The 25,901-nt window shown below is 37.9% G+C and overlaps 2 protein-coding genes across 2 annotated transcripts in view; one reads left to right on the plus strand and one right to left on the minus strand.

The window, feature by feature from the left end:
* Positions 1-2,395: 2,395 nt before the first annotated feature.
* Positions 2,396-8,795, plus strand: LOC107563438 (cytosolic phospholipase A2 gamma-like). Its single transcript, XM_016248314.1, has 12 exons — positions 2,396-2,399; positions 2,842-2,925; positions 3,007-3,147; positions 3,511-3,576; positions 3,668-3,727; positions 4,364-4,489; positions 5,495-5,676; positions 6,791-6,965; positions 7,265-7,342; positions 7,425-7,579; positions 7,975-8,158; positions 8,632-8,795. The coding sequence occupies exons 1-12, from the start codon at positions 2,396-2,398 to the stop codon at positions 8,793-8,795; spliced, it is 1,419 nt and encodes a 472-aa protein (XP_016103800.1).
* Positions 8,796-12,769: 3,974 nt separating this feature from the next.
* LOC107563421 (cytosolic phospholipase A2 gamma-like) overlaps positions 12,770-25,901 on the minus strand; it is a 19,303-nt gene continuing 6,171 nt past the window's right edge. Inside the window, exons 6-15 of the mRNA XM_016248299.1 lie at positions 20,796-20,904; positions 20,563-20,712; positions 20,191-20,256; positions 20,040-20,099; positions 19,633-19,758; positions 18,995-19,126; positions 17,417-17,494; positions 17,181-17,335; positions 13,151-13,316; positions 12,770-13,073 (exon numbers count right to left, since the gene is read on the minus strand). Coding sequence (XP_016103785.1) covers positions 12,901-13,073; positions 13,151-13,316; positions 17,181-17,335; positions 17,417-17,494; positions 18,995-19,126; positions 19,633-19,758; positions 20,040-20,099; positions 20,191-20,256; positions 20,563-20,712; positions 20,796-20,904 — 1,215 coding nt within the window. The 3' untranslated portion in view covers positions 12,770-12,900. The remainder of the gene's footprint in view (positions 13,074-13,150; positions 13,317-17,180; positions 17,336-17,416; positions 17,495-18,994; positions 19,127-19,632; positions 19,759-20,039; positions 20,100-20,190; positions 20,257-20,562; positions 20,713-20,795; positions 20,905-25,901) is intronic.

The following is a 25,901-nucleotide window of genomic DNA, read 5'->3' on the forward strand; positions in this document are numbered from 1 at the left end:
TTTGTTTTTCGGTAGTCTGAAGTCCACGTTCATCATCTCCACGCCTCACGATGAGATCTAGAGTCCTATAAAAGAGCATCTTCTGCCCGATCCGAGAGAACACGGCTGCTGTTGTTATCAGTGAATCTCTGGAGTTTTCAAGACTAGACAAGAATAGTGAGTATATGTCTTAAAGCTTTTACAACAGGCAATTAGAATTAATGTCTTAATATTTCTAAGTGACAGCACAATAGCATAAATGTGACCCTGCAGCACAAAAGCAGTGTTAAGTCGCTGGGGTATATTTGTAGCAATAGCCAACAATACATTGTATGGGTCAAAATTATAGATTTTTCTTTTATGCCAAAAATCATTAGGATATTAAGATCATGTTCCATGAAGATGTTTTGTAAATTTCCTACTGTAAATATATTAAATCTTAATGTTTGATTAGTAATATGCATTGCTGAGAACTTCATTTGGACAACTTTAAAGGCGATTTTCTCAATATTTATATATTTTTTGCACCCTCAGATTCCAGATTTTCAAATAGTTGTATCTCGACCAAATGTGTAAAAAAATGTACCCTTTTGACTGGTTTTGTGCTCCAGGATCACAAATGATGTTGGTTTTGATTGCTTCTATTGTCCTCATTTGTAAGTCGCTCTGGATAAAAGCGACTGCTAAATGACTAAATGTATATGTAATGTAAGTGAATCCAGCATTTTTCAATAATGAGCTTTAATTCTAAATAAAACTTGGCCAATACCAATGACTTACACACTATTATAAAACGGATAGATGGTTTACAAGCCGTGGCTTACAGTGAATTTATAACAGCTAAGGGGGTTTTAACAACACCCCTTAACTGTTATAAAGTCACTGTAAACCACAGCTTCTTCGGGCTTATTGCTTTAGTTAAATCTAGAACTACCACTGTTAGCAACTTACATTTAAAGAAAAAACAAAACACTGGTTTAATAATTTATATTTGAGTTAGGATTGTGTAACTTGAATGTTGACTCTTTTGTATAACAGATGAGTGCATCCAAACTCCAGGAAAGGTCTGTAATCCTGCTCAGATTCCAGCAATGATGAAATCTGTGCACTTCATTATAATTACTCAACCCCCTTGACCTGCGAGACATTTTGCTGCCGCCTGCCGAGAACAAAGTTTTATGAAAACAATTCAACCAAAGCATCAGTAAACTATTAGAGAGAGAGTTTATTAACACACATTTGAGTGATTCGGAGAACGTAAAGTTGATGAAAAATGAAAAACTTCTAACTGGCTCTAAACATTCACATACAGAATTACTCAACCACCAAAAGTCAAATAAACGCTGCCTGTAAGTGCTTAGAAGCTTCTGTCACCTCTCAACTGCATTCTTGACCCATTCCTCACTTGAAGAAGCTTCCAGATCACTGATAATCTTTGGTTTTCACGTTGCTACTAAATATTTTCAATGAGATTTAAATCTGAAGACTGAACAACTCTAAGACTGATCCCTGAACTAAGCATAAGTAGATTTGGACGTGTACTTTGGGAAGGCTGTCCTGCAAGAAAGTCCATTGATCATCAAGCTTCAGTCTCTGCACTGAATCACAATTCTTGCCAAAATGGCCTGATAATTAAAAGAATCCATAATGCCCATAAAGCTTAATTGTGTTTTGACACAATTTTGTAACACACTGTACAAATAAGCAACTTAAAAACAGGCATTTTGAATAGGGGTTGAATAATTATGACATAGCTGTATTACAAAAAAAATTAAATCCTAAAACTCAAAAACATTACATTATATACTGTATATATATTGACATTATCACTTTTAATTTGCTACTAAACTGTTACAGATTCAATTTAAAAAAAAAAGAAAAAAAAAAAGAATAATAATCTGAATCTTTAGAAAAGCTTACATTTGTAAATTATTACGGTCTCCAGGGGTTGAATAATTTCGAATGCAATTGTACATACTGCAAGTACTGCATAAACACAGTTAATGTCTATTACAAACTGGATCATTCTGCGATCTGTTCATAATTAAGTTAACTGTATTCAAATCTAATATTTAAAAAATATACGAAATATTAGTATGTCTGTCTATATCTCCATTGGAGCAGTGAGGTGAGAATCGCACACTCTCTACATACGAAGGAGGAGGAGTTTGTAGTCAAAAGGAGACAAAAAGTTTTTCAAAGCCTGCAGAAACTCAAGATACACTGCAGTCAGGTAAAACATCTTATACTTCATATGTTTAGTATTAGCGTTGTAACGTACCGGAAATTTTTTGTAGGGGTCTTTCGGTTCTGTACGCATACATGTGTACCGAACAAATATATCTGCGTAATGCTCCTAGTTTTATGTATCTTCATTTTAACAAATTGTTATTGATTTAGATTCTTAAATCCCAAGATGGGTCTTTTAGTCTGTGCTATTTCAATAGGGTTTATGACAGACTTCTGTATTCTGTTAAACAGGTCTCTTCGCTTCCGGTTCAAGCGTTTTGCATATGCTTTGTTAAATATGAAGCTGTTTTACTCTAGATGCCTTAAAAGTAGATACCAAAGATGATGATAACCAATGTCCATCACATATGCGGATTGATATCTAAAAGTTTTTTATTTTTATTCTTTTCACTAACATTTAGGTCAACAATAAAAACAGCTCGCTAGTTTGACTGATTACCTTATAAGTCCATAGATATCGCCATTATTTAATACAGCTGTTAACACGTTCTCTGACTAGCGGAAGCGATGAAACCTGTTTTCCGGGTTTGATCAGGTGACGTTATATATATATATATATATATATATATATATATATATATTCTCTTCAGATTGACGAACACACACTCACAGAGAAGCAGAACCAGCACAGTGAAGACCCGTTTCCCATCTACACAGCGATTGACAAGCAATACAAACAGAGCAAGGATGAGAAAGGTCTGTGTTGGTGTCTGAAAGAATTAAAGTGAGTTAATGTGCTCGTGTCAGTTGTTATATGGTTGTGTTTTATATCTGCAGACTCCTGGTTTGAGATCAGTCCACATGAAGCAGGTTATTCTCTCACTGGAGCTTTTGTGGGAACCTCCAGCTTCGGCAGCCAGTTTGACAAAGGCTCAAAGAAAAAACCTCAGGATGAAATGGACATGCTGTACCTGCAAGGTAACAAACTCTGTCACATAAGAGTGTATTAATATTTGCAAAATTACAGGTATAGAAATGCTAAAAATCATTTATCATTTTAACAGCACAGTGAGTTTTACAACATAAAACCGGTGTCCTGCAGAGACCAGCTCCATCTTGCCCCAACACACCTGCCTGGAAGTTTCTAGTATGGCTAGTAAGAGCTTGATTAGCTGGTTTAGGTGTGTTTAATTAGGAAGCTAAACTCTGCAGGACACCGGCCCTCCAGGACCGAGTTTGGAGACCCCTGCATTAGACCGTTATTTTGCATATTTTGTTTTAAAATTATGTTTTCGTTTAATTTATTGTAAACACTTTTAAACATAAATGTATTTTCTGCAGCTCTGTGTGGCAGCGCTTTAGCTGATGGAGATGAGAACATTAAGAACATCTGGCAAAAAATAAAAGGTGAAGCTGCATTTTAAGATTCAGTTCTACCTAAAGTTGACAGTCATTTCATTATCATGTGAACTCTGATTATATTTGACTTTTTCCCCAGATTTCTTTAAACCTTCATTAGCTTTAATACAATCGGAGATGTTTGAGGAAATGGGGAAAGGTAAAGCATTTCTTTGCATTGCTGCATTTATTTATGGATAGGTTTGATTTTTTTTCGTCTACTGATCTGTTCGTGCTTCCTGCTGACAAATACAATGTGAAACTCTATAAAGGTGAAAAATAAAAGATGAGCTATAATGATGATAATCTGTAATCTGGTTTTAAAGACTGTTAGTGACACATAATTAATTCCATATCACTTGCCAGGTATAAATATATACTGTAGTAACATTTTACAATAAAGTTCAATTTTCAAATGAAAAATACTTTCTTTTTTTTATCATGTTAATTTCAACATTTACTAATACATTATTAAAATCAAAAGTTGTATCTATTAATATTATCCAGTGGACCTGAGCTAACAATGAACTGTTGTATTTTTACTAACATTACTAACTTAATAAATACTGTAACATATTGCTAATGCATCTTATTGTAAATTGTTACCGAATAGATCATGAGAATGTCATCAAATTCATTCTAGCTTCAAATCAAAGCATCTTAAATGTGTATGTTTGCTTGTTCTTGTGGGAAACTCCTGATATCTGAAGATCATGCATTTGGGCATGTAAAGCACTTACATTCAAGACATTCTGCAGTGTGTTCATGTTTGTTCAATGTGTGTTTTCTTCAAAAGATCCTAAAGCCCCACCTGCAGAAAAGGGTTACCAGGTGCTCATGGATCTTGTGGACATGAATCTCGCTGTTTTGAATGGCAAAGATCCTTCTGCTCTTGATCAATCCATCAGAAAAACACTGAACGGTAAGAGTGTGTTACAATTCATACTAGAGGAGACTAGTTTAGTTCATTTAAGAGTCAAGTTATCAGTTTCTGAATAGACACAATCAAAACAGTTATTTAACATTAATGACAGTAATTATCCAGAATTTAAATGTTCTAGATCAGTGTTTCCCAACCTTTTTTTAGTCGCGGCGGCACCCTTTGGAAATTTTAACAAACTTGTGGCACCCATACAAAATAAATTCTCACAATATTTGAATTTCTAACTTCGATATGATAATTTGAAAAGTATAGATATTCGGTACAACAGGGAAGAACTGCAGTATACCACACCATGTTACAACACAGTAGGGCTATTGCAGACAGAAACAATACTGTACTACATCCATGTTTCCTGTCGGCTCAATGTTTGAGTGGACTTTGCTGTTCCGATGAGCATGAACGGTATATGAGTGGAGCGACTGAGCGGAGCGCACACACACACAGAGTGGATAACACGCAGAGCGTCACACGTGAAAGTGAAACCTGAGCGCTGAACTAATTTTCGGCAGCCGAAATTTCGGTGCATCTCTAATTATTGGCGACATCAGAAATGGATATTATATAATAGATGCTTTTTTGAACATTTTAGCAATTTAAAAATATTAAAAAATGATTTTTTACACGGCACCCCTGCTCTCGACAGACGGCACCCCGGTTGGGAAACACTGTTCTAGATGACTTTTCTTTTTCTTTTCTTTTTTCGTCAGCTGAAAGACAAAATGCAAGTTTTGATTTGAGAACAATATCTTTTTGTTTAATCTCAAATGCTTTTGAAATAAAGAGGCTATATTTCATTCCTGTAATTAAAAGGTCTCTTGCCTTTTCAGCAACATTTAAACAGTAAAACATGAAAAACAAACTAATGGATGAAACTGGAAAATTTAAACATGCAAAAACATCTCATGAACACAAGACACACAAACCAGAAGTATATGTTGTCAGATAACTAGAACTCAATAACGTACATGTTTCCATCTTTTACAGAGCTCGGTGGAGGCAAAAAGCTGATCTTTTCTACAGAAAAACTGGATCTCACTGATAAACTAGCTACAAAACTGTACATGAAGCAATACACTGAGGATGTGTGCAATAATTTGAGTAGTTGGTTCAGTTCCTGCCCTCTCAGTAGGTTGAATTGTCTGAACAATCTATTTGATTTGTACAATGTATGTCTTTTTTTATTTTCTAACCAGATTAATGTGTGAACTCAGAAGTGCTTTACTCTGAAAGCTTCCAAAACAGATTGATGCCACAAAATAACCTTTTCTTAAAACATAAAGCTGAAGAAACTAATGAAACATCATAAACCTTTTTCATCTCCAAAAAAAAAACCATAGTCAGCTGAAAAACAATATACCGAATGAAAAAAAACAACAACAATGTCTTTTACTAAATTTAAGATCCACTGTGCATTTGTTTTACAGAAGTTTGGATTAAGACTTGTATATGCATGGCTGAGTGGCTCTGGGGAAGGAAATATGGCTTTCTCCACAACATCCAATTATCCAAATAATGTTTAGTCCTAGAAAGCTGTTATTATCAGAACACGTGAGCATAACATAGCGGTTAGCAGATCAATGAATGAGAGGGCAGCGTTACCAGAGTTGCCCATATACCACACCATATTACAACACAGAAGGGCTATTGCAGACAGAAACAATACTGTACTACATCCATGTTTCCTGTCGGCTCAATGTTTGAGTGGACTTTGCTGTTCCGATGAGCATGAACGGTATATGAGTGGAGCGACTGAGCGGAGCGCACACACACACAGAGTGGATAACACGCAGAGCGTCACACGTGAAAGTGAAACCTGAGCGCTGAACTAATTTTCGGCAGCCGAAATTTCGGTGCATCTCTAATTATTGGCGACATCAGAAATGGATATTATATAATAGATGCTTTTTTGAACATTTTAGCAATTTAAAAATATTAAAAAATGATTTTTTACACGGCACCCCTGCTCTCGACAGACGGCACCCCGGTTGGGAAACACTGTTCTAGATGACTTTTCTTTTTCTTTTCTTTTTTCGTCAGCTGAAAGACAAAATGCAAGTTTTGATTTGAGAACAATATCTTTTTGTTTAATCTCAAATGCTTTTGAAATAAAGAGGCTATATTTCATTCCTGTAATTAAAAGGTCTCTTGCCTTTTCAGCAACATTTAAACAGTAAAACATGAAAAACAAACTAATGGATGAAACTGGAAAATTTAAACATGCAAAAACATCTCATGAACACAAGACACACAAACCAGAAGTATATGTTGTCAGATAACTAGAACTCAATAACGTACATGTTTCCATCTTTTACAGAGCTCGGTGGAGGCAAAAAGCTGATCTTTTCTACAGAAAAACTGGATCTCACTGATAAACTAGCTACAAAACTGTACATGAAGCAATACACTGAGGATGTGTGCAATAATTTGAGTAGTTGGTTCAGTTCCTGCCCTCTCAGTAGGTTGAATTGTCTGAACAATCTATTTGATTTGTACAATGTATGTCTTTTTTTATTTTCTAACCAGATTAATGTGTGAACTCAGAAGTGCTTTACTCTGAAAGCTTCCAAAACAGATTGATGCCACAAAATAACCTTTTCTTAAAACATAAAGCTGAAGAAACTAATGAAACATCATAAACCTTTTTCATCTCCAAAAAAAAAACCATAGTCAGCTGAAAAACAATATACCGAATGAAAAAAAACAACAACAATGTCTTTTACTAAATTTAAGATCCACTGTGCATTTGTTTTACAGATGTTTGGATTAAGACTTGTATATGCATGGCTGAGTGGCTCTGGGGAAGGAAATATGGCTTTCTCCACAACATGAACGGTGAGACTCCACAAATGTACCCGTTTGTAAATTTGCAATTTAATGTGAAAAATAAACTGATTTCATGCTGTGATTCCTCCAGATAAAACCGTGCCTTCTACTCTTCTGAAAAGTAAGAAGAGAGACTATGAAGACGCCGGACTGTTGCTGAACTCACCCTACTTCTCAGTGCTGAGAGAAGAACGAGACATTGACCTCATCATTTCCCTGGATTTCAGTGAAGGCGATCCTTTCATGGTATTATACACACATATAGCACATATTATAATAAAAGTTAAAGGAATAGTTCGCCTATAAATGATCATTTACTCACCCCCCATGCAGTTTAAAACCCGTATGACTTTCTTTCTTCAGTAGAAAACAACAGGAATAATCATGCTCATCGTGACCACCAGAGGTCACACTTACCTTAAAATGTTTTTACAGACAATTACAGATTCTGTGTATAATTTAAACTGCTAAAAACAAATATGCATATGATTTCATTTTAACCATATTTATCAATAATACCTGGAGAGAGCATTTCCATTCATCTCAAACTTATGATTTCAGTGAATAATAACTTGCATTTCAACTGAAATGTTTCTCTTACCCTTTTAATGAAGTGATTCTGCTATGCTTTTCCACTGCAGACAGTGAGACGAGCTGCTGATATGTGCAAGAAACAAAACATCCCTTTCCCTGAAGTCAACATTCCCAGTGAAGACGTGAAGAAACCAAAGGACTTCTATGTGTTCAAAGGCCAAAACGCTCCAACCGTGATTCACATCCCTCTGTTTAATGTGGTCAACTGTGGAGGCAAGTTCAGATTGTCTAGTTAAATAAAAATGAAACATCAACTATTCAATTAAATTCATGTTTATTTGTATAACGCTTTTCACGATACAAATAGTTGCAAAGCAACTTTACAGAAAATTACGTTTCCCTTTAATGGGAACTTCGAACTGCGTCCTCTAGGGGTCGCTATGGGGAAACCTAGAGAATGCAGTGTCTCGTTCCCTACTCAGGGAACCATGGTTACATAAGTAACCTGAGACGTTCCCTTTCATGGGAACTTCGAACTGCGTCCTCTAGGTTTCCCCATAGCGACCCCTAGAGGATGCAGTGTCTCGTTCCCTACTCAGGGAACCATGGTTACATAAGTAACCTGAGACGTTCTACTATATTTAGTGGTAGCTTATCAGTGGTGACTGTCAGTTAATGTACATATGGCAGAAATGTACGGAAAAATCAATTAAAGACGAACTAGAGAACTATGTTCTCATTTAAGTGTTCTACTCTTTCTTCAGATAATATTAAGGCCTGGTGGAACAAATATGGGACCGTTCAAGGTTCTTACAGCGCTGAGAAGATCACTGATCTTATGGAGGTCGCTGGAAAAAACATCTCAAACAACAGAGAGAAACTGAAGGAGCAGATTCAAGCAGTCATTGAGCAAAAATTACACAAATAATGAGTTGAATAAGTCCTTACTGTTTGATTTTTAATTGTGTGTGTGTGTGTGTGTGTAAATTCCATACACTTTGTCACTTAATGTTGACACATCTTTTAGGTTAAATAAATGATCATTACTTGCACTATCAAGGAGAAAACACCAACTAATGCTCTGTTTATTAAAACAAAGTATATTTCTCATCAATTTAGTGCTTTACACGCTTTTTTACATTTATGTCAAACTAATAACTAAGAAATTTCATATTCCATGCATATTTGTTAACTGCTATTCAGCTGTTCTTTTCAGTAGTCAAATTATTTTTGGATCATCAAAGCTCGGTAAACACTGTAAGTGTCATGTACTTTTATTTCACCAAGCTGATTTCTCTCTAAAAACGCTAAAGAAAAGTGTTTTCAAGTCATTTCAAGGCTGAATGTGATGTGACATACATCTAGTTGAATTGTTGACTTACCTTTTAATTAGGCTTCTCATTAACACCATAATTTGTTTATTCAGACCGATTTGAGGATGCAGAACGTGCATGGAAATGAGAGGCGGGGTTTATCAGCCAATCACAGCTCTTTTCTGTTTAATATGTTAAACACTGTTCTGTACATTTCAGTCTGTTCCTTAATGCTTGACTTTCATTAAGCAAATAGATTATCATTAATAATCAAATCAACCATACCACAGACAAATATGCATGCTTCTGTTTCAATGAATTAATAAACTGTTTTCTAAAAATAAGGTTTTGTCCTAGTCATTTGATTTCAAACAGCACAAATGCTCATTATTGTAAAATAATTACAAACTCCACGATGTGAGCAGACGCACGTGTTTCTGGAGAATCTCTATTCTATGGTGTCCAAGCTGAGAAAGCTGGACTTTGGAGCCATAGATATGTATAGATGCTACATTCAACTGCTCCAGACACGTCCGCCATCTTGGAACGGTCTATTAAAAAAAATCAATGAGTTTCAACAAAGACCATAGAATACCCTTCAAGGGACTTTGGTTTCAAGATGAACAACATTGCGCAGCATCTGGTTGTGAAAACTGCCTAAATTTAAATTCCTGAAGAAACTGGGTTAACTTTCACAGCTTAGAATGTGTCGGTTTGTGTTTTTAATACACTCTAAAAAATGCTGGGTTGTTTCAACCCAACTTTGGGTCAAATATGGACACACCCAACTGTTGGGTTAAATTTTTACATAAAATTTTTAACCCAAAAGTTGGGGTAGTCCATATTTGACCCAAAGTTGGGTTGAAACAACCCAGCATTTTTTAAAGTGTAGCCTATGTATTAACTCAATATTACAAGTTTTTAAACTAAGGTACCTTTTAAATGCCTTGTTAGCTAACGGTTTTGTCTTGTTGTATTGTGTAAGTTTAACAAAAGCATCTTCTGAAGTCTACTGAAGATATATATTAGTCATACACTCTAAAAAATGAATTTTTTTGACCCAGCGGTTGGGTTAAATGTTTAAATGTTTAACCCAACCTTCTGGGTAGTAACCCAACCGCTGGGTCAAAACAACCCAATTGCTGGGTTTGTCCCTATTTTACCCAGTACTGGGTTGTATTTAACCCAGCATTTTTTAGAGTGTACATGTATATAACTACAGTTGCAGTGCAGATGCACCGACATTACAGTATGGAATACATATAACGGCCCATATCTAGACAGCTCTCCTTAGAAGGTTGCGATTTTTGTGATAAAAAAAGTACATTAGGGATTTTTTTTAAGGCTTATTACCCAAACTCTATTAGACGGGAATACATGCTTAAAGATTTTGATACGACAAAATGATCTGTCTTTTCCCCTCCCCCCTAAAGCTAAGGAGGTGAACTTCAAAATATTAAATGAGATTTATCCCACCAAATGAATTTTTAAAATTAAAATTAAATTTTGAGGTGAATCATTGTGTTTTTTGTGAAACAAATATAGAAAATTTAGAGCATGTTTTCTTTTGTTGTGATATGGTGCAACCCTTTTGGAGAGATGTGCGGAACTGGTTATGGTCTAGGGAGGTTGAACTCCCACCCCTCGCTGAGAAGGTAATTAGGTTTGGTATTTGTCTGGAAAACAAAGAGATTTTCTTTTTTTGTGATTTTTGTGTTTTGTTATGGGCTATGCTCAACCTAAGTCTGATCAAGTGTTGTTAAATTCAGAAATTGAGTTTGTACCTTATTTGTGTGTTAATTGGAAGCATAATTAAAAAATTAAAAAATTCACTCGGCGGCCATCTTTGAAACGCCTCTCGGGCATCTAATTGAATGGGGGAAAATCAAATATTCCAAAGCGATTCACCTTAGATTAAATTTCATATTTGAAATTCAATTTGAAAATAAATTTGGTTTCTTATGATCATATGGCGTTTTAAAAAACGTAGTTTTCAGGCTAGACCAGCAAATGCACATGTGCGGTCCTAAGCGCGTCTCACAACACTGACTGTTTTTATACCAACCGGAGCTTCTACCGATTGGCTCCTTTATTTTAAAGACGGGAGTATTCCGCCATATTGGGCATTACACTTTCTCTCATTCATAAGTAACACATAATGTGAGTGCTCCGTCTTTTTGAGTCCAGTGCGCTGCAGAAACACGTGTGTTCCTCACATCATGGAGTTTGAGGGCTGCAGCTGCTTCAGACAGAGACTCGTGTTGTCCACACTGAGCAGAAAACGAGAGAAAATACTAAACATCAGATCTAAAGATGACAATCCCGGCCTGCGAGGTGCGTTTATATCACAACAACACACATGACACGTGATGCAGCATGTAAACAATCAATAACACAGCTCTTCATCATCATCAAAACATCTATACATCCATTATATGAAATACATTATCATCACAGCATCATCTTCAGCACATGTTGTAATATTATAAGGTTGAAATTCAGATTCAAATGATTCCCTCTCTGATTCAGATTCCAGAGTTTCAGTTTGCTCAAATTGTGATTTTTTTATTCTAGACTGATTTCCTTTTCTTCTTCTTCTTTTTTAAATGTCTGCACCACTGCATCAAACCAAATTGTAGTCTTTTTGCTTGAATGGCATTATTGATTCGACCAATGGGGTGGGTTTTGGGCGGGGCTACTTGTTAGAAAACAAGTAACTTGCTTGTAAAAACAGACTTAAAAAGGAAGTTCTCAGATCTGATAATTACTTAGAAAATTTGTCTGTCCAAAATACTAGAAAAAAAAAAGATATAAAATGATCTTTTCTATGCTCTGGATTGTCCAATCAGCATCCAGGACAACAACTACCACTTTGATTAATATTGAGCATTTGTGCTGTTTGAAATCAAATGACCAGGACAAAACCTTTTTATTAGTTTATTGGAACTGAGCCAAAGCAATACAGTATTTTAATCATCAATCGTAATTGTAATCACATCTGTGTTACGGCTTATTTGATTATTAATGATTATCTATTTATTGCTTAATGAAAGTGAAGCATGACGGAACAGACTGAAACATGCAAAAACATTTTAAAAAACGTGCAAAAACATTAAACAAAAAGGTGCCTCCATCACGCTGTGATTGGCCTATTACACTGTTAAACCCCGCCTCTGAATTCCGTGCACGTTATGCTTCTGCAAATCTGTCTGAATGAACAAATAATGGTGTTAATGAGAAGCCTGATTAAAAGGTAAGCCAACAACTCATTTTGATGTCACTTTTATGTCACATCACATTCAGACTTGAAATGACTAGAAAACATAATCTGTGTGGGTGTTTTAGTGAGAAATCATATCAGCTTGGTGAAATAAAGGTTGGCAGTCCAAAATAAGTTGACCATTAAAAAGAACAGCTTAACATCGGTTAACAAATCAAATGTGCATGACTATGAAATTTCTTATAGTTCTTGTAGTTACTATTTTGGAATAAATGTATAAATGCTTAAAAGGCACTAACTTGAAATGTATCTTCCATTTTAATAAACAGAGCATTAGTTATCTAGTTAGTAGTTCATTTTTTTCTGATAGTATAAGTAATGTTTATTTAACCTGAAAAATGTGTCGACATTAAGTGTAACTGGAACATGAATTTACATTTTTTTTAAAAATTAATCAAACAGTAAGGACTTAATTTCAGAGTGCTGCGTGCCACTGGTATTCAGATTGTCATCAGTTGTCTTTTTTGCTCAGTGACTGCTTGAATCTGCTCCAGCAGTTTCTCTCTGTTGTTTGAGATGTTTTTTCCAGCGACGTCCATAAGATCAGTGATCATCTCAGCGCTGTAAGAACCTTGAAAGGTCCCATAATTGCTCCTCCAGGCCTCAATATTATCTGAAGAAAGAGTAGAACACTTAAATGAGAACATAGCTAATATTTCAGTTTTATTCAACTAGACAATCTGGACTTGCCTCCACAGTTGACCACATTAAACAGAGGGATGTGAATCACGGTTGGAGCGTTTTTGCCTTTGAACACATAGAAGTCCTTCGGTTTCTTTGCCTTTTCACTGGGAACGTTGACTTCAGGGAAAGGGATGTTTAGTTCCTCACACAGTTTGTGAGTTTCCTTCACTGTCTGCAATGGAAAAGCATAGCAGTATCACTTCATTAAAAGGGCTAGAAAAACATTTCATTTGAAATTTTAATTTGTTATTTACTGTAATTGTCAGGTTGTGATGAATATGAATGCTAGCGGATGCTCTCTAGGTAAATATGGTTTAAATGAAAGCAGATGCACTTGAGTTTAATTGGATTTCTTTCTTGCTTTTTACCTGTTTGCACTATTTGTAATTATCTGTCAATGGTTTTAAACTCTGGTGGTCACAAGAAATTTTATATATATTTTTTTAAATCTCCTGTTGTCTTCTAATGAAGTAATTCGAGTAATTTATGAAAGTAATATGAAACAACATGACGGGAGTAAATTATGATTTCTAGCCATAAGACCCATAAGACTTTCGTTCATCTCTGGAATGCAAATGAAGATATTTGAATGAAGTTTAATGAGATTTCTGTCCCTCCATTGAAAGTCTGTTCATCCGGCCCAGCTCCAGCTTTGAGATGTAAGGTGGGTTGGAGTTTAAACATTATTTTATTTTTTTTGGTAACTTTATTTTATAACAAAACGGGCAGATCTTGACAGGGGCTCTATGTACAGGGCTAAATGCTAGGGAGTTTTCATACTGGTTCAATTATTGCCCTACCAAAATTTCACTGGCCCCACCATAAAAAAATAAATATATATTTTTAGTATTTTAATAATATTAAATACAAGTAAACAGTCATTAGTAAAACAAGCAATAGCACAAATAAATGCAATAGAACAAAGATACAAATGAAGTAATCAGTGCTTTTAAGTTTTTCAGGTAGGTCTAATAGTAGTACTGGTGTCATGATATTGTATTCTAGGCCTATCAAGTTTGGGGTCTCTGTCTCTGCAGACATGGTAGCTGTCACACATCAGTAGTATTCAAATACTATAATGTGTAAATTAAATATAGATTCACCCTTATTAAAGCTAGAGAAGTTCAGTCAAGAGCAGATTTGAGCAGATAGATTTTTTTCTTTTGTTTTTAATTAACGTTAATGGCACAAGTCAGTAGCAGGTATATAAAGCTGCTGTCACTTTAAGACCAAATGCACGGATCTGACGCCTTACTGGTTTCTTGTGGAGCTGTTTACGTTCATAATTTTAACGCAGTTAAGACTGTGCTTATGAGGATACTCACTAAAATGGGAACTAATTTGATTTAATTTTGTGTGTATACATCTGTTTAAATGTGATAAGACGCAAACAGAGTGGGGTAGATTACTTGCAAATTGTAGTCCATTACTGATTACAGATTACATGACAAAAACTGTCGTTAGTAACGTAATCTAGGGTTGCTCATTAGGTAATATATTCTTTTAGATTACTTTTTTTTATCAAGCTTGTTTTAAAATTACTATTAAACATACCATAAATATAATACCATTAAATAATAAAAAATGTAAAATAAATTTAAACACTTGAACACTCAAAATATAAATATTTAATTTGTTTACCTGCATGTCAATGTGACCATTGAGCAACATCGAACTGTAAACATGAATCCGGGTTCAGATTCAGCGTTCAGAATGCAGGAACCCCCGCTGATGTTGGTGCGAGCGGCGTGGTCTGCTCGCAAAGCCCCTGAAACGGCGGTGCCAGCTGATGTTTCCTCCGAGGCGGTGGAGCTCGCTTCAGGCCTTCACGAAGCGGCGGTGTCCGCTCACAGTCCCCTCGAGGCAGCAGTGTCCGCTCACAAAGCTCCAGAAGCGGCGGTGTCCGCTCACATATCTCTCGAGGCAGTGGTGTCCACTCACAGTTCCCCCCGAGGTGGCGTTGTTTGCTCACAAAGGTCCAGAAGCAGCGGTGTCCGCTCACAGTTCCCCCGAGGAGGCGTCCCCATCCCGCCGGCTCTGCCTCAGTCCCCAGGTCCCCCTCCAGCACACAGACCTTGCACCCCGATCCCTCCCCCTACTCCGCCCCCGCTCTGCCGTCCCCCTGGTCGGGTGCTTGGGAACGTCTGGACGCCGTTCCTTAGAGAGGGGGGTTCTGTCATGAGTCCGGGCCCTGCGTTTCTCCCGCTCACCACCAGAGGTCGCCATCTTTGTGGGGAAGTCGTGGCCTAATGGTTAGAGAATTGTAGGTGGGGGGAGTGAATGTACAGCGCTCTCTCCCACCTTCAATACCACGACTGAGGTGCCCTTGAGCAAGGCACCGAACCCCCAACTGCTCCCCGGGCGCCACAGCATAAATGGCTGCCCACTGCTCCGGGTGTGTGTTCACGGTGTGTGTGTGTGTTCACTGCTGTGTGTGTGCACTTTGGATGGGTAAATGCAGAGCACTAATTCTGAGTATGGGTCACCATACTTGGCCATATGTCACGTCACTTTTTAAAAAAAATATTTTCATGGACTATTTATACACCACACTCCCACCACTCTACCTGCCTGAATTGTAATTGTAGTAGTTTGAATGTTGGTTGATGCAAGCACATTGGTTGCCGAATTTGTATCCCTCACCTGGGGATCAACAAAACTTCTCTCAGTTTTGTTGATCCGTCCTGATCTGTTTTTGTTTCTTTTTGTCTGCCTTTCTGTTCATTAAATCCAGAGGCGGACAAAGTACTCAACTCCATTACTTGAGTGAAAGTACAGATACTGCTGGTCAAATATAACTCCATTACAAGTAAAAGTTGTAAAGACAGATTTTTACTTAAGTAAAAGTACAGAAGTACTTGCTTTTAAAAGTACTTAAGTACCAAAAGTAAATTTCCTTTTTTATGTCAATGCACTGTTTTATTGTTGTACGTAATACTTGCAATACTTCTGAAGCAACTTAGAATACGTTACACCTGCTGAATACACTGACTAGCTTGTAGTATCTTTGGAATAAAGAGCTTTTAGAATGTTAAAAACCTATGGGGGAAAAAAAGTATTTAACACCCCTAGGAGATGCACAACAGTTCTTCTGTGGCTTTATAGGTAATATTTTCACGTACACATTTTAGCTTAAATCAGACAATATTGTGTCTAATATATACCACAATACTAACTTCTTATTATTGAATTGTTTTAAATAAAGTGTCAGTGTTCAAAAAATGCTGGGAAATCACTTCATTTAGCCCTACAAGAGTGATTACTGATAAACTGTCTGAAAAAAAGAAAGTCATGTTTTAGAGAAGAAAAAAACCACCCACTGACTTTCAAAGCTGCTACATACAGTAGTAACGACTTTCTACTTCAAGGAACTTGATAGAAATGTAGTGGAGTGAAAAGTACAATATTTGTCTTTCAAATGTAGTGAAGTTAAAGTCATAAGTTCCCAGAAAGAATAATACTCAAGTAAAGTACAGATACTCAAAAAGTGTACTTAAGTACAATACTCAAGTAAATGTACTTAGTTACTGTCCGCCTCTGATTAAATCTAAGCTTCACCTGCATTTGGACCCAGACCCTGGTGCTCCCTTACCGTTCCATGACAGAATGCTTAAACTGCGAATTAAACTTTGAATGCTTTTCTAAATAACAAGCAGCTGAAGAGCACAATCTTCCTTTAAATCTGGAGATAAACTGAATGTCACAAAACTCTGATGCATCAAAATGTGTTTAAAGAGATTGGCTGAAATTAATCTCTTCATCATGTAAAGTGACTTTGATTTAACAATTTGAAATCATATGGACTTATTTTATGATCTATTTGTGAACATTTTGAAGCATAGCGTCAGAGTTTTGGGTGAACAGACTTTCAACGGAGGGATCAAATTCTCTCAGATTTCATTAAAATTATCTTCATTTATGTTCCAGAGATTAACCAAAGTCTTGTGGGCTTGGAACTGGGAAGAGTTTTCACTGGGGAGTGAACTAAACCTTTAACTTTTATTAGAGTATGTCATCTTATAAATGTGTATAATACCTTGAAAGGATCGCCTCCACTGAAATCCAGGGAAATGATGAGGTCAATGTCTCGTTCTTCTCTCAGCACTGAGAAGTAGGGTGAGTTCAGCAACAGTCCGGCGTCTTCATAGTCTCTCTTCTCACTTTTCAGAAGAGTAGAAGGCACGGTTTCATCTGAGGGACCAAAACATGAAATGAGTCTGTATATTATATTATTCACATTGAATTTCTAGTTAATAGCAGGTCTGTTCTCACCTGTCATTTTGTGGAGGAAGTTATAATGCCTGCCCCAGATCCACTGAGCCATGCATATACAAATGCTCAAGACAAGATCTGAAATACAAATACACAGTGGTTCTTAAATATAGTAAATGGTTCCTAATTTCTGATACTGTTTTATATTCTGTATATTGTTTTTCAGTTGACTATATGATTCTTTGGAGATGATTTTTGATGTTTTATTATCTTTATGCTTTAAAGTAGGGCTGTGTGATTATTCAAATTTTAGTTTAAATTTCGGCTTTCAATGATTATGAAAATACGATAATTGAGACATGTGTTTTTTTTTTTACAATTCTTTATGAATGTTTTGAAGTGTCAAAGATTTGGGTCAACAGACAGAAATATCACAGCTTTTAATAAATTATTTTAATTTGTGCTTGGAAGATAAATGAAAGTCTTATGGGTTTGCAAGTGTGATTAAATGAAGACAGATTTTCATTTTTGGGTGAACTGCCCCTTTAAATATTCATGATTTTTATTTAATTAATTTATTGATTTATTAATTTGGCCTTAAATCATACGGTAACACTTTACTTGAAGGGGTGTGCATAAGACTGACATGACACCTTCATAATCATGACGTGACACATGTCATGAATATGAAGGAGGTTTTATGCATGTTTATGACAACTGTCATTAAGTGTCATTCGCTCAGTTATGTCATTTTTAATGCAAATATGACATTATTTGACCTAACCCTAACCTAACCCTACCCCTACCCTTACCCCTAACCATAGCCCATAACAAAGACATCTCAAACAATGTCATCTTTGCATTAAAAATTACATAACTGAGCGAATGACACTTAATGACAGTTGTCATAAACATGCATAGAAACCCTTCATATTCATGACATGTGTCATGTCATGATTATGTAGGTGTCATGTCATGATTATGAAGGTGTCATGTCAGTCTTATGCACACCCCTTCAAGTAAAGTGTAACCAATCATACTTAATTGGTTGTCTAAAGCAAAGGTTCTTCTATGGCATCAGTCTGCTAAAACCTGTTTTGTTGCAAATTCGAAGCTGTAATGCCAAGCCAGCCAAGCCGAGTACTGACTGTGTTCCACTCCCTCTGCTTCCTCTACTCTCATTTCCTGTTTGGTTGCTTTATAGCTAGAGACTGTGCTCATGCTCATTGCGAAGTATTGCCAGTTAACCTGCCTTACCAAGCGTTTTCGCTGTATATTCTGACTGCCTGTTCCATATAAGATTCTGCCTGTTTACCTGCTTAGTTTGCCTGATTGGACGGATGTATGTGTTTGGACCTTTTGTCTGCCTGCTCACTTTAGCCTTCTGGATTCCCCTGTAAGTGTTGTTAAATTGGACTGTTATACTGGTTTTGACCCTCTGCCTGCCTTGAGGTTCCTGTTTACTGAAATTGTCCTCAATAAACTCCCGCACATGGATTCAGACTCGGCCTCAGCGTCCTCTTTACTGAAGCTTTATTGAATCTTAGAGTAAAGCACTTCTCGGTTTATGCATTAATCTGGATAGAAAATCAAAAAATAAGTATATTACAAATCAGTTGTACAGACGATTCAACTTACCAAAAGACTCCGAACTGAACAAACGACTCAAATCCTTACATACACCCTCAGTGAATTTCTTCACATCAAATTTTGTAGCAAGGTTAGTTTTTCCCGCTTGAAAAATCAGGTGACTTTTGCTTCCACTGAGCTCTGCAAATGAGGGAAACATACATTATTGAGCTCTATTATCAATAGTGTATAATTCTATTTTGTCTATCTTCTGTTAATTACAGTTTTTATTGGCCAAAACAGATGTTTTTGCATGTTGCCTTATACAGTTTTGCTGTTCCATCGATTAGTTTTTCTTGTTCTTCTGTTGAAATTTTGCTGAGCCAAAAGACCTTGAATTTCTACAAGTTAAAACAACTTATTTTCAAATATGTTTTTAGAAAAAAAGCATGAAGGCCCACCCCTAAACATAACAGGTTTTTCTTGTTCTTCTGTTGAAATTTTGCTGAGCCAAAAGACCTTGAATTTGTACAAGTTAAAACAACTTATTTTTCAAATATGTTTTTAGAAAAAAAGCATGAAGGCCCACCCCTAAACATAACATCACAGGGACATGCAAATTCATACAAACTAACTTCACTGTAGTGATTAAAATGAACTAAAATAACTAGACTTCTCTAAATAAATTCCAGCAGACTTTAGCTCACCTTTCAGGGTTTTTCTGATGGATTGCTCAAGAGCAAAATAATCTTTGCCATTTAAAACGGCGAGATTCACGTCCACAAGATCCGTGAGCACCTGGTAACACTTGTATGCAGGTGGAGCTTTTGGATCTTTTGAAGAAAACACACATTGAACAAACATGAACACACTGCAGAATGTCTTGAATGTAAGTGCTTTACATCCCCAAATTCATTATCTTCAGATATCAGGAGTTTCCCACAAGAACAAGCAAACGTACACACAGCATTCTCATGATCTGTTTGGTAACAATTTTCATCTTTTATTTTTCACCTTGACATTTCATTTCTCAGTGGGAAGCATGAACAGATCAGTAGACACAAAAGATAAAACATATCTACAAATAAATGCAGAAATACAAAGAATACTGTACCTTTCCTCATTTCCTCAAACGTGTCCGATTCTATTAGAGGTGTTAAATCTTTAAAGAAATCTGGGGGGGGTATCAAATGTAATCAGGGTTCACATGAATTTGAAATGACTGTCAACTCTAGGCAGAACTGAATCTTCAAATGCAGCTTCACCTTTTATTTTTTCCCAGAGGAATTTAAAGATCTCGTCTCGATCAGCTAAAGCGCTGCCACACAGAGCTGCAGAAAATACATTTAAAAGTCTTTACAATAAAGGAAACAAAAAATTAGGCTATAATACAAGTCTTAATGGATGGTTTGTCAAATTTGAGCTCTTAAATTCTTCAGTGTAGAAATGATTTTTTATTTAAATCACTGTGTATTGAGAAGTTTTATGTTGAAAAACATGCTGTTAAAACTGCTTTCAATTATTTTTAACATTTCTAATTGTAATGTTCGAATTTCAGCTTTGATACAAATATTATACGTTTAGTGTACATTGATATTGCAAATATTAATGAACTCTCTTGTGACAGAGTTTGTTACCTTGCAGGTACAGCATATCCGTTTCAGGCTGAGGTTTTTTCTTCGAGCCATTGTGAAACTGGCTGCCGAAGCTGGATGTTCCCACAAACGCTCCAGTGAGAGAATAACCTGCTTCATGTGGACTGATCTCAAACCAGGGGTCTTCTGTGTCTGCAGACAGAAAACACCACCATATAACAGCTGACACGAGCACAATAACACTGTTTCTTTCTCTTACACACACCAACACAGACCTCCTCCCTTCTCCTTCTCCTCTTTGCAGTGCTTGTCGATCGCTGTGTAGATGGGAAACGGGTCTTTACTGAGCTGGTTCCACTGATCTGTGAGTGTGAATTTGTCGATCTGTAGAAAATATATATTTTTCATATCTTCCACCATATTTTTTTCCATCTCACTGGTGGAAACATCTGAAGATGAACTTCACTGAGGAACAAAACCGTCAGCAGTTCTTCTGGTAACGTCATCTGCTTTGAGACACATTCAGTTTTTGAATTTTTCATGTTTTGGATACAGGAAAAAATGGACAAGCAAAAAGATCTGAGTGACTTTGTCAAGGGCTGAATAGTGATGGCTAGACAACGGGGTCAGAGTCCAAAACAAGTCTTGGGGTTTTTCAGTCTGCATTGGTTAACCTGGTTCGTTCACATGTTGAGCACATTATGTCTAGGTTATATAAATATATTCCAGCTATATAAACTTGTTATATGAATGTAAAGTCTGTTTTTAATTTTGACATAAGGTAGCCACCATGGAAGTGACACCAAATGACGCGTCTCGCGGAGGTCGGGGTTGAGATCGGGGTTGGGTAAACCTTTTTGAAAAGGCTCACTGAAATGCTTGATTCTGATTGGTCCGTCGCAACTTTCCCAAAGTCAGTTACCATGCTTTCAAGTCTTTCTGGGAAGTTTGTATTTACAAGCCGGTAAGTTATACGTAGGTACTTAATCGTTATATAATTACATCACACATTACCAAAAATGTGTGATGTTATATAATTACATCACACATTTTTGGTAATGTAATCAGACTACTTTTTGACTCAATTTCAAATGGAAAAACTTGTTTAATTATTTTTAATAAATTTACCATCAATACAGACATTTATCCACACTCCCCAAACTCGGAAACTCTGGGCTTATATTTAATTCCAGTCAAAAAAATCATATTTACGAGCAGAGCTGGGTAGATTACTTACAAATTGTAGTTTGGTACTGATTCCAAATTACATGATAAAAATTGTAGCTAGTAACGTTACATTACACATTTTAGGTAAACTTTTTGATTACTTTTAGATTACCTATGATCTAACTTGTTGATTTAAATAAAATAACCTTGTGCCATATTGATATATAAAAAGGAAAAGAAAATATATTTCAATTATTGTTACTAACAACATGAAGTGCATTAAATAGGCCTATGCTCGTAAATAGGATTTTAAATACAAGCCCAGAGCAGGGGCATAGCAGGCATTTTAAAAGTGGGGGGACAGCCATATGTATGACCCTCAATATGACCCTCAACGGCCAAACAAATTATGTACATAATGTAGTAAGTACATTCATGTTCATATAATAAATTCTACATAGAAATCCAATTTCCGTGTTTTAGAGCACCCTAATGGCAATTTTGGGAACATGCCTTGATAGCTTAGCGGAAGCAAGACAGCTTACAGGGACATCTCACCAGTATAGATTCTGGAGAGGTTGAGTAACTGTCCTCCTCTCTCTCTGTCAGTCATGTGACAGCCTGCCTTTCAGACCAGTTAAGAACACAGCTGTAATAAATTGAAGTACTAAAATATGATAAAGTAACTCAATAATCAGTTATGCTGTCCACATTTACATTTACTCATTTAGCAGACGCTTTGAGTTTCCGAGGAAGTGTGGAGAAGCAATATAGATGCAACGTCTGTATTGATGGTAAATTTATTCAAAATAAAAAAAAATTTCCAATTTGAAATAAAGTGTGTCAAAAAGTAGTCCTACATTACCTAAAATGTGTGGTAACTTATGAGGGGCAGTCGTGGCCTAATGGTTTGAGAGTCTGATTTGTAACCCAAAGGTCGTGGGTTCGAGTCTTGGTACCAGCAGGTGGGGGCCAGCACTCTTATCCACTCTCAATACCACGACTGAGGTTCTTGAGAAAGACACCAAACCCCCATCTGCTCCCCGGATGCTGGACACTATACTTGGCTACACATCAGGTTGCTTTCACTTTCATTAAACATTACATTACTGCAGCAGGGCGTTCGTGAGTTTAATGAAAAGATAACAATTAAATCATAAAATGTAAAGCTAAAATAAATCATTTTAAAATTACAACAAATTAAAACACTTACTAAAAAAAGTATGAAATATTTTATTTGTTTACCTGCATGTCATGTCACCATTAACCAACAAAGAACAGTGAGCATGCACATGTGTTTTTTAGGCTAATTATCTTATTATCTTAAAATCTCAGGGAGTACTTCAAATATATTCATGGCTAACAAAAAGTGTGAGAATCCTGTCACGCCCGCCGGCTGCTCCGCAGTCAAGCTCGCAGGCCGTTCCATTGTTAAGGCCGCCGACCAATTCACTCCCAAGCCCTCAGCTGACAGCAGCTGTCTCCTTCACCTCTGCTCAAAGGAGGAGAATGCGGAGAAAAGGACTGTTAGTTCGAGCCCCTGAGTCCGCTCCAGTGTCAGCTCCAGCCCCTGAGTCCGCTACAGTTCCCATGTCCAGCCCAAAGAGGGCTCCAGTCCCCAAGTCAAGCCTAGAGAAAGACCCTGTTCCTACGTCCAGCCCAGAGAGGGCCCCTGTTCCAGAGTCAAGACCAGGGAAGACCCCTGTTCCAGAGTCAAGCCCAGGGAGGGCCACAGTTCCAGAGTCAAGCCCAGGGAGGGCCACAGTTTCAGAGTCAAGCCCAGGGAGGGCCACAGTTTCAGAGTCAAGCCCAGGGAGGACCCCTGTTCCAGAGTCAAGCCCAGGGAGTACCCCTGTTCCAGAGTCAAGCCCAGGGAGGGCCACAGTTCCAGAGTCAAGCCCAGGGAGGGCCACAGTTCCAGAGTCAAGCCCAGGGAGGGCCACAGTTTCAGAGTCAAGCCCAGGGAGGACCCCTGTTCCAGAGTCAAGCCCAGGGAGGACCCCTGTTCCAGAGTCAAGCCCAGGGAGGGCCACAGTTCCAGAGTCAAGCCCAGGGAGGACCCCTGTTCCAGAGTCAAGCCCAGGGAGGGCCACAGTTTCAGAGTCAAGCCCAGGGAGGACCCCTGTTCCAGAGTCAAGCCCAGGGAGTACCCCTGTTCCAGAGTCAAGCCCAGGGAGGGCCACAGTTCCAGAGTCAAGCCCAGGGAGGGCCACAGTTCCAGAGTCAAGCCCAGGGAGGGCCACAGTTCCAGAGTCAAGCCCAGGGAGTGCCACAGTTCCAGAGTCAAGCCCAGGGAGACCCTCCGCAGGCCGTTCCATTGTCAAGGCCGCCGACCAATTCACTCCCAAGCCCTCAGCTGACAGCAGCTGTCTCCTTCACCTCTGCTCAAAGGAGGAGAATGCAGAGAAAAGGACTGTTAGTTCGAGCCCCCGAGTCCGCTCAAGTTCCCACGTCCAGCCCAAAGAGGGCTCCAGTCCCCAAGTCAAGCCTAGAGAAAGACCCTGTTCCTACATCCAGCCCAGGAAGGGCCACAGTTCCAGAGTCAATCCCAGGGAGGGCCACAGTTCCAGAGTCAAGCCCAGGGAGGGCCACAGTTCCAGAGTCAAGCCCAGGGAGACCCTCCGCAGGCCGTTCCATTGTCAAGGCCGCCGACCAATTCACTCCCAAGCCCTCAGCTGACAGCAGCTGTCTCCTTCACCTCTGCTCAAAGGAGGAGAATGCAGAGAAAAGGACTGTTAGTTCGAGCCCCCGAGTCCGCTCAAGTTCCCACGTCCAGCCCAAAGAGGGCTCCAGTCCCCAAGTCAAGCCTAGAGAAAGACCCTGTTCCTACATCCAGCCCAGGAAGGGCCACAGTTCCAGAGTCAATCCCAGGGAGGGCCACAGTTCCAGAGTCAAGCCCAGGGAGGGCCACAGTTTCAGAGTCAAGCCCAGGGAGGACCCCTGTTCCAGAGTCAAGCCCACAGAGGACCCCTGTTCCAGAGTCAAGCCCAGGGAGGGCCACAGTTCCAGAGTCAAACCCAGGGAGGACCCCTGTTCCTGAGTCAAGCCCAGGGAGGACCCCTGTTTCTGAGTCAAGCCCAGGGAGGACCCCTGTTCCGCCATGGCTCCCTAGTCTGCCTGCTGCACCATGGGTCCCTGAACGGGTACCACCCTGAAGGCCGTCCGTCCCGTGTAGGCCTGTCCCTAGAGGTCTCCAGATTGCCCACCGCCCCTCCCCGTTGGAAGTTATGAATAATTTATTGCCATTGTGTGAATCATAAATAATCATGTCAACAAGTAATTAGTCTGATTCTGATAAGTAATTAGTCTGATTAGTATTTAAAAAAATATAATCTAAAAGTATTTAATTTTTAGAATCTGATTGTGTAATCCAGATTACATTTAATCAGTTACTACCCAGCACTGTTACGAGTTGATCACACATGAACACCACCACAAAGTCGTAATTATGAGTGGGAAACTCAAAATTTTCTTTAAGCCCCAAGTTTTTTGGGGCGTGTCAGTGAGAAAAGTGGTGGCGTTCATCGTGCAATCAACAGAATCCCCCGACAAGACTTGAATGCATTTAGTCCTTGATAAGTGTCGCCAACAGCAATAATGACCGCTCATCCAGAGCTTCCTTCATGTCTCTTGTGTCACACCGACGGACGCGCTTTCTTTCGTTTCATTCCAATGCTGCTTTATTTACTGTAAAATGAAACCAGAGACTTCAGTATCAATAGGCCTGATAGCAGTGTTGGGGTAATGTATGGAATTACATTTGTGTCAATTAAAATGAATGTAATTTTTCAAGAAACTTAAGAAAATATAAATTGAAACTGAATAAAATGTCTTTGAAACTGACATTTTTTTTAATGCAGGCAAAATCTTTGACATCGTTTTTAATACACTGCATGTTTTCTCTTCTTTCATTCGCTGATCTGTACTGATCTGTGCTTCCAGTGTTTTCATTTACGCTTCTAATGTTTTCGTTTACGGCTACAATTCACTTGTGTTATGTGGATTCTCAGAGACGGATTATTTTCTTAAAAATCTTTGTGTTTATGTCAAGAAAGAAAGTCATATACATCTGGAATGTCATGAAGGTGAGTAAATTAGAGAATTTTAATTTTTGGGGGTGGAATATTCCTGTAAAGACTGACACTGCACTCCATTAAATAATATACTCATTCACTGTTTTGTAACTTATACTGTAACAGGAACTGTTGAAAGGA

Source organism: Sinocyclocheilus grahami, unplaced genomic scaffold (assembly GCF_001515645.1).
Source record: "Sinocyclocheilus grahami isolate Dianchi unplaced genomic scaffold, SAMN03320097.WGS_v1.1 scaffold875.1, whole genome shotgun sequence".
Taxonomy (NCBI): Eukaryota; Metazoa; Chordata; class Actinopteri; order Cypriniformes; family Cyprinidae; genus Sinocyclocheilus; species Sinocyclocheilus grahami.